At 42.8% G+C, this 15,286-nt stretch overlaps 1 protein-coding gene across 3 annotated transcripts in view; it reads left to right on the forward strand.

Moving 5' to 3' along the window:
• Positions 1-15,286, forward strand: part of znf423 (zinc finger protein 423) — a 146,253-nt gene that overhangs the window by 117,461 nt on the left and 13,506 nt on the right. For all 3 annotated transcript variants that reach the window (XM_056765742.1, XM_056765745.1, XM_056765743.1), the window contains 2 exons: positions 7,339-7,470; positions 11,298-11,413. In XM_056765742.1, coding sequence (XP_056621720.1) covers positions 7,339-7,470; positions 11,298-11,413 — 248 coding nt within the window. The remainder of the gene's footprint in view (positions 1-7,338; positions 7,471-11,297; positions 11,414-15,286) is intronic.

Below are 15,286 nucleotides of genomic sequence, written 5' to 3' on the forward strand. Positions count from 1 at the left end.
TAATACAAGAAAAAGACGAGCGACAGGCGACCCGGCCTAGTTGAGCGGGTTGGAGCGTACCTGCACTGGAGATGATGTGGCATCGGCATTACTGTGATTGTTTTTTGTTGTGATCGTTTTCCACGGCAGCTGGGGAGGGGCATGGGGGTTGGGGGAGCAAACGGGAGGGTTTTATGGGGGAAATACAGAAATGAAATCCCAGGAATCCGGCATATCCCAGAGGACCAAACTGACAATGAGCAATTGTAGTGGAATGGTTCATGGATATTGCTTTTAAGCAGCATTTGGGAGATCTTGCGTGGATAAAAGGCCCCCGGCACACCCAGGGGCGTAGGATTAAAAGCACACATGCATATGCACATGAATACATACAGATGAACACACACGTACTTGCACGTGTGCACAAAGAGAATAAATGCTGGCTGTTTACAGAGCCGTATTGGCCTTTTTAGAGGACTTTTGTGCATACTTTGGTGGATGTGACCATTGTGTGTTTGCAAAAGTAAAGGCATCTGCGTCCTCTGGCAGCCATTGTGTTCAGAAGCAACCCATCATGTTTCCTGAAAGTTGTGTGGCAGATTGCAGCATTAGAGGGAGACGGACAGTGTGTGTGTGTATGTTTAAGAGAGCAGCCCGCAAACAGCTCAGCCAACTCCAAATTCACTGCACCAGGCCTCAAATTCAATAAGACCCCACAAAGACCAGGTCCGGCCAACAGCACTGGCCAGCACATACTCAGCTGACCACTCAACAGAGTCATAATTACCCTCTATACTGCAATTAGCAATCTGGGGCTGCGCGAGCGCGCGTGTGTCCACTTCCAATAAAAGTTTGAATCTGGCAAAGGAGTTACGACTCACTTTGACCTTGAGCTGGGATGTGAATCCGTACGTCAGCCCATCTCTTGGAAGTCTGCGGTATCCTCTTTATATTTTAACTAGGTCCCGGCCAAGTCACCTGGCTGATCTGAGGAGTTTATTATACGGGTAATAATTCTTCATTGAGCTTGCCTTTTCGTTGCTATGGCAACCTGCGAATTTGCCTCAACTCCGCACACGCCTGTTTTCGTTTCCCCTTTTGCTGGATTTTATTGGCTAGATTTACTACTATTTAATCACTCCGGAGCATATGCACACGCGTGTCGGATTCGGTCGTTACACGGCTGTTGCGTGTCTCATCTGCCGTCGGAGGCGATGCGAGGACGGGCAGATGATAGGAAAGATGAGAGTGGAATGAGGTGTATAGCCACTGTTGAGGTATATGGAGGCCGTGGGAGTAAGTGCGTCTTATAAAGACTTTATCATGTGAAGGGTTTATTGGTATGCTGATTAGAACTATTCCCCTATCGGCACTTTCCAGCATTCAATTAACATTCAAAACACAAATAGCTGTGCATATATTACACGCTAACAATCAGGTTCTCAAGTGTGTATGACTGTGAGGTCGAGGGTGGTTTGTATGTACAAGAGCATGTGGGCGGGTTAGTATTTGAGAGTGTGCATGCATGTGCACGCATATAATTTACCCTAGCAACAGCATCACTAATTTTGATCTTTGATAATTCAATTAATTGTAGTTATGATTTAATTTATTGTAGTCTTAATTTTATTTATTCTTTGTTATATAAGTAATAAACATTATTTATAATACATTTATATTAATGTATAAATAAGTTAATAAATAAAAAAAATTATAACCAAGCAAAAAAATACATTGATCCAACATGTATTTGTTAAGGCAAAAGGATGCTGCTGGTATGTGTTTATAATGCAGTATATAATGATGTATAATATACAAATATATATTTAGGAATAAATATTTATATAATGTATATAAAATATAACTATTTGTTTATATTTATAGTATAGATAATATGTATTTATATATTTATATATATTTATACATTATTCAATAAATAAATATTTCTTAATGTATTTATAAGTTCTGTATACACATGTCTTGTACGTGCAGAAAATATGCATGTTCTTTTTTCTTGTTTTTTTGCAGTGGTCTTGTAGACCACTATCTGCAGCTCAGTGTGCGATCTTTTCTGTGCGTATATATGCTGGAAATGAAAGAGTGCTGCCTTAGTGGGAGCACTGGGTGGTCATCAGCACTGCAGCCAGAACACTCTTCCTCACAGGGGGTTGGCACCTGCTGACACGTGCTGATTGGTGAAAAAGAAATTAAGAGGTGGCACTTGCTCTTAACAGAACACTCTGATTGGTGGAGCATGCGTCCGGTTTCGTTGAGGGACTGTGAATTGGCCGAAAACTGAACCCAGTGTGAGGCTTGTGCAGCTGCTCCTGCAGTGCGTTATGGGTAATGAAGTTCTCTGAATGAGCACACCCTGGTAGTAACAAGGTATAATCTGACTAGAGACAGCTAATTTGATTCTACGCTGCTCAGAAAACTAAGGTAGCAGTCATAATGAAGATCGCGATACTCACAAGATCTCACAACAGGATTACCCTTGTGTCAAGATTATGTGTTATGTAATCATAACAACCTATTATGTAATTCATAAATAAGATGTTCATTGAGAATGGTTGTTGATTTAATACATTTATTTATTGGACAGGTTGTGAATGGCAAAGAGTAAAGAAAAAATATGAATATATTCTAATAAAACGTATTTTGGTCACATAAGAACTGTACAGTAAGTACCTCAGATTACCACTAAAACGACTCAATTGTGAATATGTGTCGAATTAAATACACCAAGTTTAAAAATGAAGTTAGCTGTTGTTACCTTTTGAAAGACATAATTTGTCTGACTCAATAGTAACAGTTGGTAGAGATGTGTGCCTCCATTCATTCACCAGCAACACAATATCCAGTCAACACAGAAGCGTAGACGGCAACGAACAAGTGAGGATTTACCAGCGTTTAGACTCGCGCGACAGGAAACGAGAAGAGGTGGTGCGTGTGCTTTGGATGGAGAGTTTGTTTGTTTGCTTGTTTGCATGAAGGTCGGTTTCTGCAGGGTAGAGGGATCCAGCGTCCTACTGTTATGTAATCTGATAGGAGATTCCAAGCTGGTCAACTCCATATGCCGTCCACGTTTGCCAAAAATATCTGGAGCCGGAGACTCCATCCCGTTTGGCAGCCAGATAAAGAGCGAGAGAAAGCGTTCCGGAAATATTTGCTGCGGATAATAGGAAACGTGTGAATCAGACCAACAGGCAGGAGAGAGCGATAAAGAGAGAGAACGTTTGATGAGTTAGTCGTGTCCCTCTTGCTCACAGCGTCGCTGTCAGCCTGTGTAGATGTTTTGTCAAGTCAAGGAGGGCGCTCGTACCGGTGGGTTTAACTTTTTCGGGCATGAATGAAAGTTGTATAAAGGAGATGCTGTGGAGTGACTCATTGTTATTGTGCGTGTACGGTGTGAAGGTAGAGAGAGGTGGCACATGGGATTGTTCCGGCAATGCAGCACTCGGTGTTTGTGTGTAGGTGCTTGTGTGCGTAAGAAAGAAAGAAAAGGAGAGAGTAGGAAGCAAGAGCTCTTGAGACCCCCCTAGCCCTGCAGTCGGTGTGTGTGCGCGCACTTGGTTTTGGCCCACATTGCCACCCCCACCAGCACGGGTCAAGCTCAGCACGCCGCTGCTTCTCCCTGCTCTCCCTCTCTGAGTTGCCATGGCAACACACCTTGAGCTCGCCCCTAGAGAAGCCCACTACCTCCACCCCCTTTCGCCCTGGCTCGCTCCCCTCCTCTCCCACACGGCTCTCCCGCTCTGCCTCTCTAGCATCCGGCCCATCAATCCGGGGCCATGGGCCTCAGGGCCAGGCGAGAGGTGCTGGGCCACTTGGGATACGCGCTCCCATCTATACAGCTCATTTGTGTGCCAGTGCACGCTACAGGGGGCGATGGGTTGAGGGAGAGAGCGAGGCGGAGGGAGGGAGAGAGGAGACGGGGGCGGAGGAGGGGCATTCTCATATAGATGGGCCCGTCCCAGAGGACCAGCGCAGGCCAGGGCGCCACCTGGCTCCCCCTGGTCAATTAGCTGGAAGCACATTGGCCAAGCTTTGCAGCAGCCGATGCAGAGTCGTAGAGGCAGTGTTTGTGTGCAAGGCAAGGCCTGCTCGGTTGGTGGAAAAACAACCTGAAATACCACATGAATATCTCTCCTTTACTCATTTGCTCTCTGCCTATCTGTTTGTGTAATCACTGTTTTCTTTTTTTCAATCCTCTTGCCGATTCACTCTCTCTTTCTCTATTCCCTCTCTGCTTCCCTCCCTCTATCGATGTCCTGGAAAGCCCTCATCAGTAATTCTGCGAATGTGTGGCGGCCTCATGCCGTTTCTCAATTAAGTTGCTGCATACCTTTAGAGGCGGCCAGTTTTTTTCCCTTGCCTTCTCAATTCCAGTTAAATATTCTCTCAGACACATATCACTGCCTCTAGCTGCCCACTCTCTTTCTATCTCTCACTCTCATATCTCTATTTTTCCCTCTAATGGGTGTTGAATAAGGGGGGGTTGAGTTTTTGTGGACAGAGGTCTTTAAAGCAGATGTATTTGGCTGACACAAGCTACTATATACATTTATCGGCAACTGTTTCATGGGAATCAAACCTACGACCTTGGTTTTTGCAAGCACCATGTTCTACCAGTCGAGCTACAGACAAGACGAACAAATAAATGTGTAGCACCTGACAGTCATGCAGCGCTGTGTGTACATACACCCAACATGCCAAGCGTCAATAGTTTGTGAGATGAAGAAAAGGATTTGTGAAATCTCTTCGGTGCGCCTTTCACGACGTGTCGCATTGCTTGTAAAGTCCTTTTGTTCTTTTTTTAACCCCCAGTTAGTTTCGGTTATGAAAGAGCGTGTTGTTGTCGTGCACTTCCTGGGCCCTCTGCTGCACTCTGCACGCTTGTCTTCTTCTCTTTAGTAATGTGATGGTTCCCTCAGCACACTGCAGTCCCCCCTCTCAGAGACCTCTGTGTCAGCCTCACTGATCAAATGCTCTCCCTGACAGCGCTAGTCTGGTTTGCAGTAACAAGCAACTGTAATCCCAATGAAGCCCCATCACTTTTTCATACAGACACACACATACACACGCAGAATGAAGTGGAGAGCTTAGTGTTTCTGTGCAGACTGGAAAAATAGATGATGGAGCATGTTCTGTACTTACTGATCAACTGCAGTTCTCTCAAAGAACTGCACTCAAAAAAACGCGCTCACACGCACACACATGCTCGCAGGCCCCTTGGCTACCATTACTTTGTGTTGGACAGTCCAATTATCCCTTTGCTTTCTGCTTTCTTTAGCAGAATTCTCTTCCTCTAACTCTCTTTCTCTCAATTTTCCCAATTTTTTTACTTTGGTGTTGCTTCCCTTTTGTTCCAATCCACGTGCGTATCGTTAGGCCCGTCCACATCCAAGGAACAGATCCTGTATCGTATAAAATATTCACTTCCTCCAAAAGCTATTTGGCCTACTGTATTTAACCACTTTTTTTATTTTTCAGAATTAGATTTTCTCTTTCTCTAATTCTTTCTCTGGAAGGTTACCCACAGTCATGAAAAATCTTTAAATATGAGTGAATCATTTTTTTTTCCAGACATCAGGATTGTTGTCTTTATGATGTACATAAATGTGTATTTACTGTATAAACATTTATATATGAAGATGTTAGATACCATTAAAGTGTAATAACTTTTAATACAAACATCGATGGCCAATAGAAGCTATCATTTTAAAAGAAAAATGTAAGATGTCTCTTTTGCATCTGAAGTCTTAAGATATAAATTTATATAAAATACTTGTGTGGCGACGCTTCTTCACAATATTTTTTGTCTCCTCTCTTCTGTTTGTGTATGTCTGTAAATCAGAATACATTTTTAACGTTCTTATCCAACAATCACAAACTGCTGTAAAGGTTATAGAAAGTCATGCATTTCATCCTTCAAAATGTAAGAGAACCCATTTATTTCCTTAAGCTTTCCCATTTTGGTTTTCATCTTTGCTTTAGTGGATCGGATGTAGTGTTGTGTCTCAAGACGATATCATCGCGTACGAACCATTCACTGAACTAGAGCAGATTTTTCAACAAAAGGCGTTTGACATATTAAACTCAGTCATAACCTCTGTCCGCCGTTGCTTTCATTCGCCCAGAAAGGAAAATTCTCCCCCGAACGTAATGTCTTTTAGGAGGCAGTGGGGGAGGACAGACCAAAGCAGTGCCCTTGCCAATCCTTCCCAGAGCCCCCCACCCTCGCTGCCCCCTCCACCTCCCACCCGCTCCTTTCAAACAGGGATTAGAGCACCCTTGTGCGGGCCTTTGAGACAGCGGAGATTGGAATCGGTGGAGGTGGCTTTTGGAGCAGAGGGGTGGGAGGTGGAGGTCAGGGTGATGGTGGGGATATATGATTGAAGACTTTATTAACCCTCAGCGCACCCTGTAGCTCAGCAGCGGGGCACCCCGAGCCTGTCTGTACCGGTCAGCGGGGCCCTCGATGCTTTGGGAAGATGGGGTCTGGGAAGCGCCGCTGTGGTGGCGTCTATCATGCCCCATGACTCAGTCAGGGGCTTCGGGGATTGGAGCTAAGCCGGGGTGGGGCCTGGCAGTGGGTGTCTGATGGTGTGCAGGCAGGCGGGCATCGCTCGGGCCTGTGTGGCGGGTGGGTGATAAGACGAGAGCAGAGGCGTCCAGCCAGGACATAACGCCCACCTTTCATCTGTCCCACACCAGCAGGGGGCGGCACTGATGTCACTCAGGCAAGCTTAAAATAGAGCAGTGGGCAGAGGGAGGGCACAGAGCCCGCAGCACTGGGGGGCGGCAGGCAATTACCGGCCGGGAAAGAGATGGTGCTGGGCAGAGGAGGGGAGGAGGGATGCGGTGGCCATACTGTCCAGAGCTGAAGATTATAAACCTGGGACCACAAATGATGTGCAAGGACAGGAAGAAACAGAAAAATGACCCTATTCACTCAAGAGCTCTATAAAAGACACCTTGCTTACATTTTTATCACCCGTTTATGAGTCGCCTTCAGAGGCGAGTATGCTGTGTTTCAATACCTAGCGAGCTGCCTACAAAGGAAGCATTTTAAGGAAAAATGTAATGAATGTAAATTCAATTATACTAAAACATATCCTTAGAGAAATTTTAAATAATAAAACGCTAACTATGTTTTATATAGATTACGAGATTAGGATGCTCCCTACATAGGAAGCCCAGTGGCTCTCTAAATATTGGAACACAACCATTTAATGTGTTTAAAACGTTTCCTTATTATTATGTTTGTGTGGTGATTCTCTCATTCTATCTCTCTCTCTCTCTCTCTCTTTCTCTGCTGGTGTGTGTAACCTGTTGTATGATGCTCTTGTTTTGCAGAGGAAGGCATCAATCATGAGTGCAAGCTGTGTAACCAGATGTTTGACTCTCCGGCCAAGCTCCTGTGTCACCTGATCGAGCACAGCTTCGAGGGCATGGGAGGCACCTTCAAGTGTCCCGTCTGCTTTACAGGTGAGGGGTCCGGCCCGGGGGGTTAAGGTCACAAGGTCCAAATACACATTCCCTGTTATAGCAAGGGTACATGCTAAGGGTAAATCATCTATGGTCATTTGTTCATGCTTGTGTTTAACTGAACTCTATTAAGCACCATTAAACACAATCCGTCAAGTTGAATGAAAAGTATACACATGCGATCCCTTGCACACTGTCCTGTACATCTAGGTTAATACACACCACGCTGTGTGCATCTAGTTGTGTGTGTGCGTTATGAGTGTATATTCCAGCCTTTCATGCTGGTTCACTTGAATAGTTCTATAGATTTTGCATTTTGGATAAAGGGGTTGTTGATCTTAAAACTGTCATCTTCCTCTGTCTCATCAAATCTAATTTCTTCTCTTTTACTACCTCTTTGCTCTCACTTTCCTCTTTCTCAAGCTCATCTCCACCACTTGCCCCCTCCCTTCTTTTCATTCCTCTGCTCCATTGCTCCACCTTGTCCTGCTAATTGAACTGAATTAACTATTAAATGCATTGTTCATCCTGCGGCGAGAGAGGAAAGATCAGACATGGACTCTTTGAATGCATAACAGCATATGGATTGAATTTTTTTTATTAGAAAACTGAAAAGAGTTAAAACATATATTTGAAATGCATTATCTTAAATTAAGGATAAAAGAAGCCAATTAGAGTCCAGAATAGATGGGACCTTCTTCAATATTGTTTAAAGAGCATCTCAGTATCTCATATAGCTAGAAAAAATTAAAAGACCACTCCAGATTTACCTTTATTAAGCATTTCTACATGTATTTTGCAGTCACCCAACATCAATAAGATAAAATAGAGAGATGCAAAGACACATGTTGTGTTAAAACATTAGTTTTGAGTTGTTTAAACATGATACAAATCTTGTTTTTCATTGCAGTGTTTAAGATCTGAAAACATTGCGTCTCTTTTTTTATTTTGACCCATTTCAATTTCCCGCAAATAAAAACAAATTTGAATTTGAGAGAAATGTTGTCAATAGTTAACAGAATGTAATAAAACAATATTTTTACTTACTGTACACATACCTATAAATAGTACATTTTGACATGGCTGTATTTGTATATAAATCACGTAAATCCTCTCTCGACTTCAGTTAGACAGGAAATATTATGACACACTCTTATCCAGAAGCACACAGTGGTTAATAAAGTTCAACGTGGCCAAGACAGGAGGCTGCGGTTGGTGCAGACATCCTGCTGAGCTGATGCTAAAGCTAATGAGAGCCGATCTTCCCGCTGTGATGCCCGGTGGGATTCGTGACCCATGGGCAGATCGAGCTCCTGTCAGACGCCCCACTTTCACAGAACCAGGAAGAAGCGCAACAGAATAGACAAGCGAGAGTTAACCAAGTTTCTTGAATCGTTCACAAAGAGGGCGTTGCGTCAGACGCTTGGTGAGTTACAGTAAGTGGTTGTGGTTTTCTATACGCCAGTTGGCGTGCTGAATGCCTTTGAGATGAGAAGATCCGCGTGTGTGCGTCTGTTCTGGTAAGGCGAGGTCAGAGAATAAAGGGCAGGTTTATAGAAAGGCAGTGTAATCCGCTCTCACTCTCCAGGGTAGAGCCCTCGTGTACGTGTGCTTTTAGTTAAACAGGCCCTGCGAGCGAGTGTGTGTCTGACTGCACTAAGTTTGAAAGTCACTTTGGACTGTTTGTCAGCTTACCTTTGGGAATCAGAAATCATTACTTGAGCTTGTCAACATTAAAGGCTTGTGTTGGAGTCCATATTGTCCCCAATACCATGCTGATCTCCAGATAATTTGCACTCGTTTTTTGTTCCGTTTGTCTTTTTTCACCCATTTTTCACCGCTTTATCATCTATTCTTACTCCTCCTGGTCTGGTTTCTGGGTCTTTCCGTCCCACGCCTCCTTCCATATTCACTGTAGACTCCCATTCATTCCTCTATTTGTCCTTCTGATCAAATCATTTATTCTTTTTGCCTCGTCCATCTCTTTGTCTACCTCTCTCTCCTCGAGGATTAGTTCTGCCTTTCTTTTCTTTCTTTCACCTTTACCGAGTTGTTTGGCTACATCACGTCTTTTCCCCCTACCCATCTTCCCTTACAGGTACGCAGTCCTTTTTAAACTTTAACACTATTCCTGTGTGGCTCATGAATAAGTAAGCGAATGCCTCCTCCTCCAGGGACGCTCAATAATTCATAGTCTCCACACACAGCAAACTTTAGTTTACAGAAACAAAAAGACAAAAATACACGAACGGAATTTAAAACCCGAGGATAGAGGAATGATTTATTGATAAATATCACAAGGTCTGGTGGGGATACTTTAGTCTGCCTCTGTCTCTCCCTCAATCTCCCCCTGTCATCCCTCGTTCTCCGATAAAGAGAGCTTGAGAGCATTTCATTTGAGAATGCTCCCCCCTCCTCCTCTCCCTCAGTGCTGACACGTTGTCTGAATCCCGCAAAACTTCATTAGAATTTTTTTACCCTGCCTCTACTGCTTAAAACGAAAAAGTTGGTAGTCATGGATTTCTTAGTGGATGGGGTTTACAAAATCTGTGTCTGGATTAGTTCTAAATCGAATCAGCTATTTTCACAGCCAGGGGCGTAGCAAGCTTTTCAAAAGTGCGGGGGATGGATGTGTTTTGTTTGTAAACAATGAAAACCTTGAACGTAATGACAGAAAGGTACAAAAGGTATAACATACAAGATATAAAAAGCTTCCCATTTAAATGTGTGATACTAGTAAAGTATAAAAACACATTCGGAACACACAGAAAATAAGTCAAAACTCTGTTGTGAAAATACACAACCTTGCTAATGAATCAGAAAAACTTTAATAATCACAGGGGGGAAAGACAGTGGAAAGCTTGATAGTGACATTGGTCTGACAGGACTGTGACCGCTAAAGTTTGCTTACTTGCACCTTAAAAAGGGGAGATATAAAAAAACGCCCACACAAAGCTTTTTCTCTGGTGGTATAAATAATGTAACAATTTTCTGTTTTTAAACATTAAAATAATATACACTTTTCGTTCATAGTTCTTCAACAGGTACAATCAAACATAATAGGTAAGTATCCACAAAAGTATTCAGCTAAACAAAAAAAGCAATGTTCAAAATATCAAAATCAATAAACCCATAAATACACTGCTTAACAAGGACAATTTGTCCCTCCTCCTCGTCAATTCCCTGCCTTCTTCATCACAGTTACTTTATATATTGCATGCCACATAAATAACCGAATTTAGCTATTTCTGAACAATATCCCAATTTGCAATTAGCATTAGTCTAAAAACTAAATATAATTCAGAAAACACTCGACATATCAACAAAACATAAACAGAACATCTCCCCAAACACATATCAAGGTTATTTAAAAACTTTGAAAGCATAAACACTCATTCAAAGTCGCTGGAAAAGAAAGACGTAAATAACCATAACCGTTCCCGCCTCCTCAGCACGAGCTAACCGATAAATCTAACACACCAAGAGAGGCGGGACTTAAGGCAGAACAGCCAATCATCATCCGGTCACACTCAAAGCCGGTGTTCTGATTGAGTGGGAGAGGACAGGAAGCAGCCGCATCGAGCGCTGACACAGAGCTGCAAGAGAAACGCTGGAGCGACTGCTGTAAGGCGTTTTTACAAAACTGCTGAAAAACTGCAAAAAAAGTGCGGGTGTTTAACCCTTTCACCGGGAAAAGTGTGGGTGTTAAAACACCCACATCCCCCACGGTTGCGACGCCCCTGTTCACAGCTAATTCGCTGTTCACTTTTGGGTGAAGCGTTTTCGTACAATCGTTTAACTGCTGTTTTACTTTATCCTTCTCCTAGTGTTTGTTCAAGCCAATAAGCTGCAGCAGCATATCTTCGCCGTCCACGGGCAGGAGGACAAGATCTACGACTGCTCCCAGTGTCCACAGAAGTTCTTCTTCCAGACCGAGCTCCAGGTAAGCAGAATAACATGTCATTTGTACAGAATAATAACATGAGGATGTAAGCATTCTTGGCTTTCTGGAATATATGTGCGCAGGCTATAAAATGAATTTTGAGCCAAACATACTTGAGAATTGAGAAAAGTGACCGACGATAAAAAAAAAAATTCCTAAAATTTTAACTGAATTTTGCTTTTTTATTGAAATGTTTTCTTTAAGAGTTATTTGGTTGTTTTTCATTGCTTTTTTGTGACAAACAGCACTGATTGAGTCACGTTCTGATGTCAACTGACTCTGATTGGCTGCGGTCGACCAATCAGAATTCCAGAATCCATGCATACTCCATGCGTAAACTCCGTTGACTCCAATTGAACCGTTTTTTCACAGCAATTGTGGTTCGTGGAGACTCTCAATAGTTCCCGGAAGTTACCAGTAATGCTAGTTACTAGTACTATTCAACTGCGGCTTAACAGACAAATTGTCACGGCTCTCTCAATGGCTCTGTGCATACTATAACATCTGATATTAAGTGCTTATATTTTATGAGTCGTAAAATCATGTGCAGTTAAAGTTTGTAGAGGCGAATTGTGAATTCACTTTGTGAGGCGTGGACTTTAGTTGATTCTTGATTCGATCTCAGTTATCCATGATAGACACAGATGTGACACAGATCACAGCTAATAAGGGAATTAAAGGAGAAAACAGGGTGCATCCTCAAGCCAGTAACGATTAGAGCCGTTACTCTGAGAATCAATCTCAGCACCTGCTGTGGCTGCTGAAACACACACACACAAGATTTCACACACTCCCACACACGCGTATTGTAAAAAAATCTACTCTTACTCACACGTGCGTTTGCATGTCCCAAAAAAAGATTGTGATTCATAGAATCGGGTTGCCAACTTCTGCGGTGGAATGTAAGGGGCACTTTCAGCTTATTTTTGGGAAAATAAGGGAAGCTTTAGTGGTCATTTCTACAGTGTATACCACATACGGCATTTGAGATTATATTAACCATTGGAGGCAGACAACACTTGCAATGTATCAAGCTATGTATGCACATAAAGTAGGGCTGTCAAACGATTAATCGTGATTAATCACATCCAGAATAGAAGTTTGTGTTGACATTATATATGTCTGTGTACTGTGCTATTAGTTGTGTTTTTCATAAAAAAATATAAAAATTAATAAAGATTTGTATACAATTGAAATGATTGGTAAATATAAATAAATGCATGTAAATATTTCCTAAATATGTATACTTGTATTTGTATGTGTTTATATTATGAACTTTTATTGTGGATGCGGTTAATCATTTGACAGCCCTAATATTAAGATTTGTTTTTTAAAATGCATTGGATCTTAGTATTTGAACCAAATATTTGTATATTTGACTGCATACTGTGTTCCATATACATGTAATACTGATTTCTTGAATACTGGATGTTTCAGTATTATACCTAATATCGACAAGCCTATTCCTAGACATTCTGTGTGTTCACACACACACTAGTACACAGTACAGTATGTACACCAGTCACAGGTCAGATAGTCAAGAGCAGCTGTAGAGAGAACTGTATGCCCGACAGGTTCACGCTCAAATACACAAGACCAATCTGATACCTGACAGGTCATCAAAAGGGGTTTGGCTCCTGTAACAATGCAACACCCTTTGTCCACTTGACATTATTCTTCTCGAGATTCTCTCACTCTCTTTCCTCTTTAGTTTTTTTCTTTTTGCCTCCTCTACTGTGATAGCTATAGTCTCTTGCACTCTCTCTCTTTTACCTCAAGCCTTTGTCTGAGTTCCCTGAGGGAGGCCCTGAACCCATCCACTTAGAGACAGACACACACACACACACAGTAAGCACTGCCACACACATTTATAAAGCACAGCCTGTACATTCTTTGCTATAGCTTTTCTGTAAGAGTATGATAAAATGATGCCCAAAATTAATTTGGTTAATGCATAGTCTTGACCATATGCCTCTTTGGGTGTTCATACTGACAGTGATTTAAACTGGACGTCGGCGAGTCATCGCATTTCTAGTCTTTGCAGCTCATTTGCATAAAGAATTGTTGAATGAATGAGTGCTGGTCACTTTTGTCAATTCTTATCACTGTTTACGTTAACACAGTATAAGTTTTGTACATTTTCAACATCTTCATTCGTTTGCTGCCCGCTTCTTTGTTTGGCTGGAGTTTTGTATTTTTACTGCCTAACAAGAAGACGTTTTTGTGGAGAGGTACAGACATTCTGGTGGCTGTGGTTTGGTTTTAAGCACCGCTAGATGTTCCTGACCTGTGGTAATGATTCCCAGCGGAGACAGACGTGGCAGAGCAGTGAGACACATCTGCTGACTCAACTTGAGCTGCAGATATCACAGAGCTGTGAGGTGAAAAATAGTATCAATTTAAGCACCAAATGCAGACATCTCAGTGCAGCCTAAGGGGCAGGCAGGATTTAAATCTCTCACACACACAGAGTTCCTTGTAAAGGACTCGGAATACATGAACTGGTTAATGACCATTTTTCTAGAGACGTATCTTAGGACTTGAAGTGTTTTTCTTGCAACGTGTTCTGGTGTTTGCCTCCTGTGTCAAGAACTACATATTCAAAATTGACGTGACAATGGGTGCGTCTCTATCAGCTCTTTTGTTTAGTAGTCAGTGCAATCATCAGGAGTCGGACATTTCAAGGGCTGTCTCAATCGCAAATCCTTCCAGTGCACCTAAAATCTCCCACAATGCAATGCAAAATCCAGGGAGCATCGATGCTCACTATGTTCCCTTACCGGAAATAACGTGACGTTATTTGAAGCTGTTTAACCGAAATCGCACGAGCCAACACAATAAAGTTCTTGAAAGGGGAAAGAAATTTTGAAAAGACAAACGCTTATTGTAATTAATGTATAAACACATGTTGCTAGACAGACAGGGAACACAATCTAATAAACAGTTGAATTTAATAATCGACCAAATTTGTCCACTGGTCTGTATCATAATAATTAAAGTGTTTCTCATATGTATTTCAACCAGTATTTTAAAAAATAGAGTCAGAGAGATGTCGGTTTTGCTGGTTAGTTAATACCAGCTGTGAAATATCACAATGCGCTTAGGCAGTCATGTCACTGGAAAATAAGTCATCAGTGTCCAAATGTAAACTAGTGTCCTTACCAGTATCTGAACCCGAGTTTCAATCTGTTTTGCAATAATCCCAATTCTCCACTTTTCCCTTTACGTAAATATAAATACAAATGTTTGCTTAGAGCATAAAGGTAACGTTAATGTAATGTTGCGTGGACAGTGTCAGTTTAAGTGACTGGTATTTGGACTCTGTATTTCTCTTTCTATCTCTCTCTGTGCTGATAATGGGGCAGACAGATTGAGTCGGGGCAGTGCTGTGAATAACTCAGCCCACAGTGGCTGCCACAGGCTGCTGGGGTCAGCCGCGTCCTGCCCTACCCCAAGTTCCATTCATCTTCATGAGCTATGGGCCACCAGCCCTGCAGCCCCCTCCAGCGACCGCCCGCCTCTCCGGGTCTCGTGCGTGTGTGTTAGTTGGTGGATTTACGTGAGTAGCAGGGCGTGAGGTTAATAGCTAACTCATATCCATGACTTCATATTTTAGGTGCTTGGGAGGGGTGTGACCTAAATCTCCTGCCCGGCCCAAGCACCCCACCGCTCTACGTGTGCCCCTCCTGCCCCCAGTCGTGGTGTGACAGTGATATAGGGCCGGCGGCACCGGGCATATGGCCGGTCAGTCCATTTAGCAGCAGGGGGAGCGCTGGACCCTGTCGGTCACTGTCTGCCTCACCCTGAGGCCGGCCAGCCGAGATGCTCGTACCAGCCCAAGGCTCAGCGGCACGCCCCCTCCTTCCCATCACT

This window comes from Triplophysa dalaica, chromosome 14 (assembly GCF_015846415.1).
Source record: "Triplophysa dalaica isolate WHDGS20190420 chromosome 14, ASM1584641v1, whole genome shotgun sequence".
Lineage (NCBI taxonomy): Eukaryota > Metazoa > Chordata > Actinopteri > Cypriniformes > Nemacheilidae > Triplophysa > Triplophysa dalaica.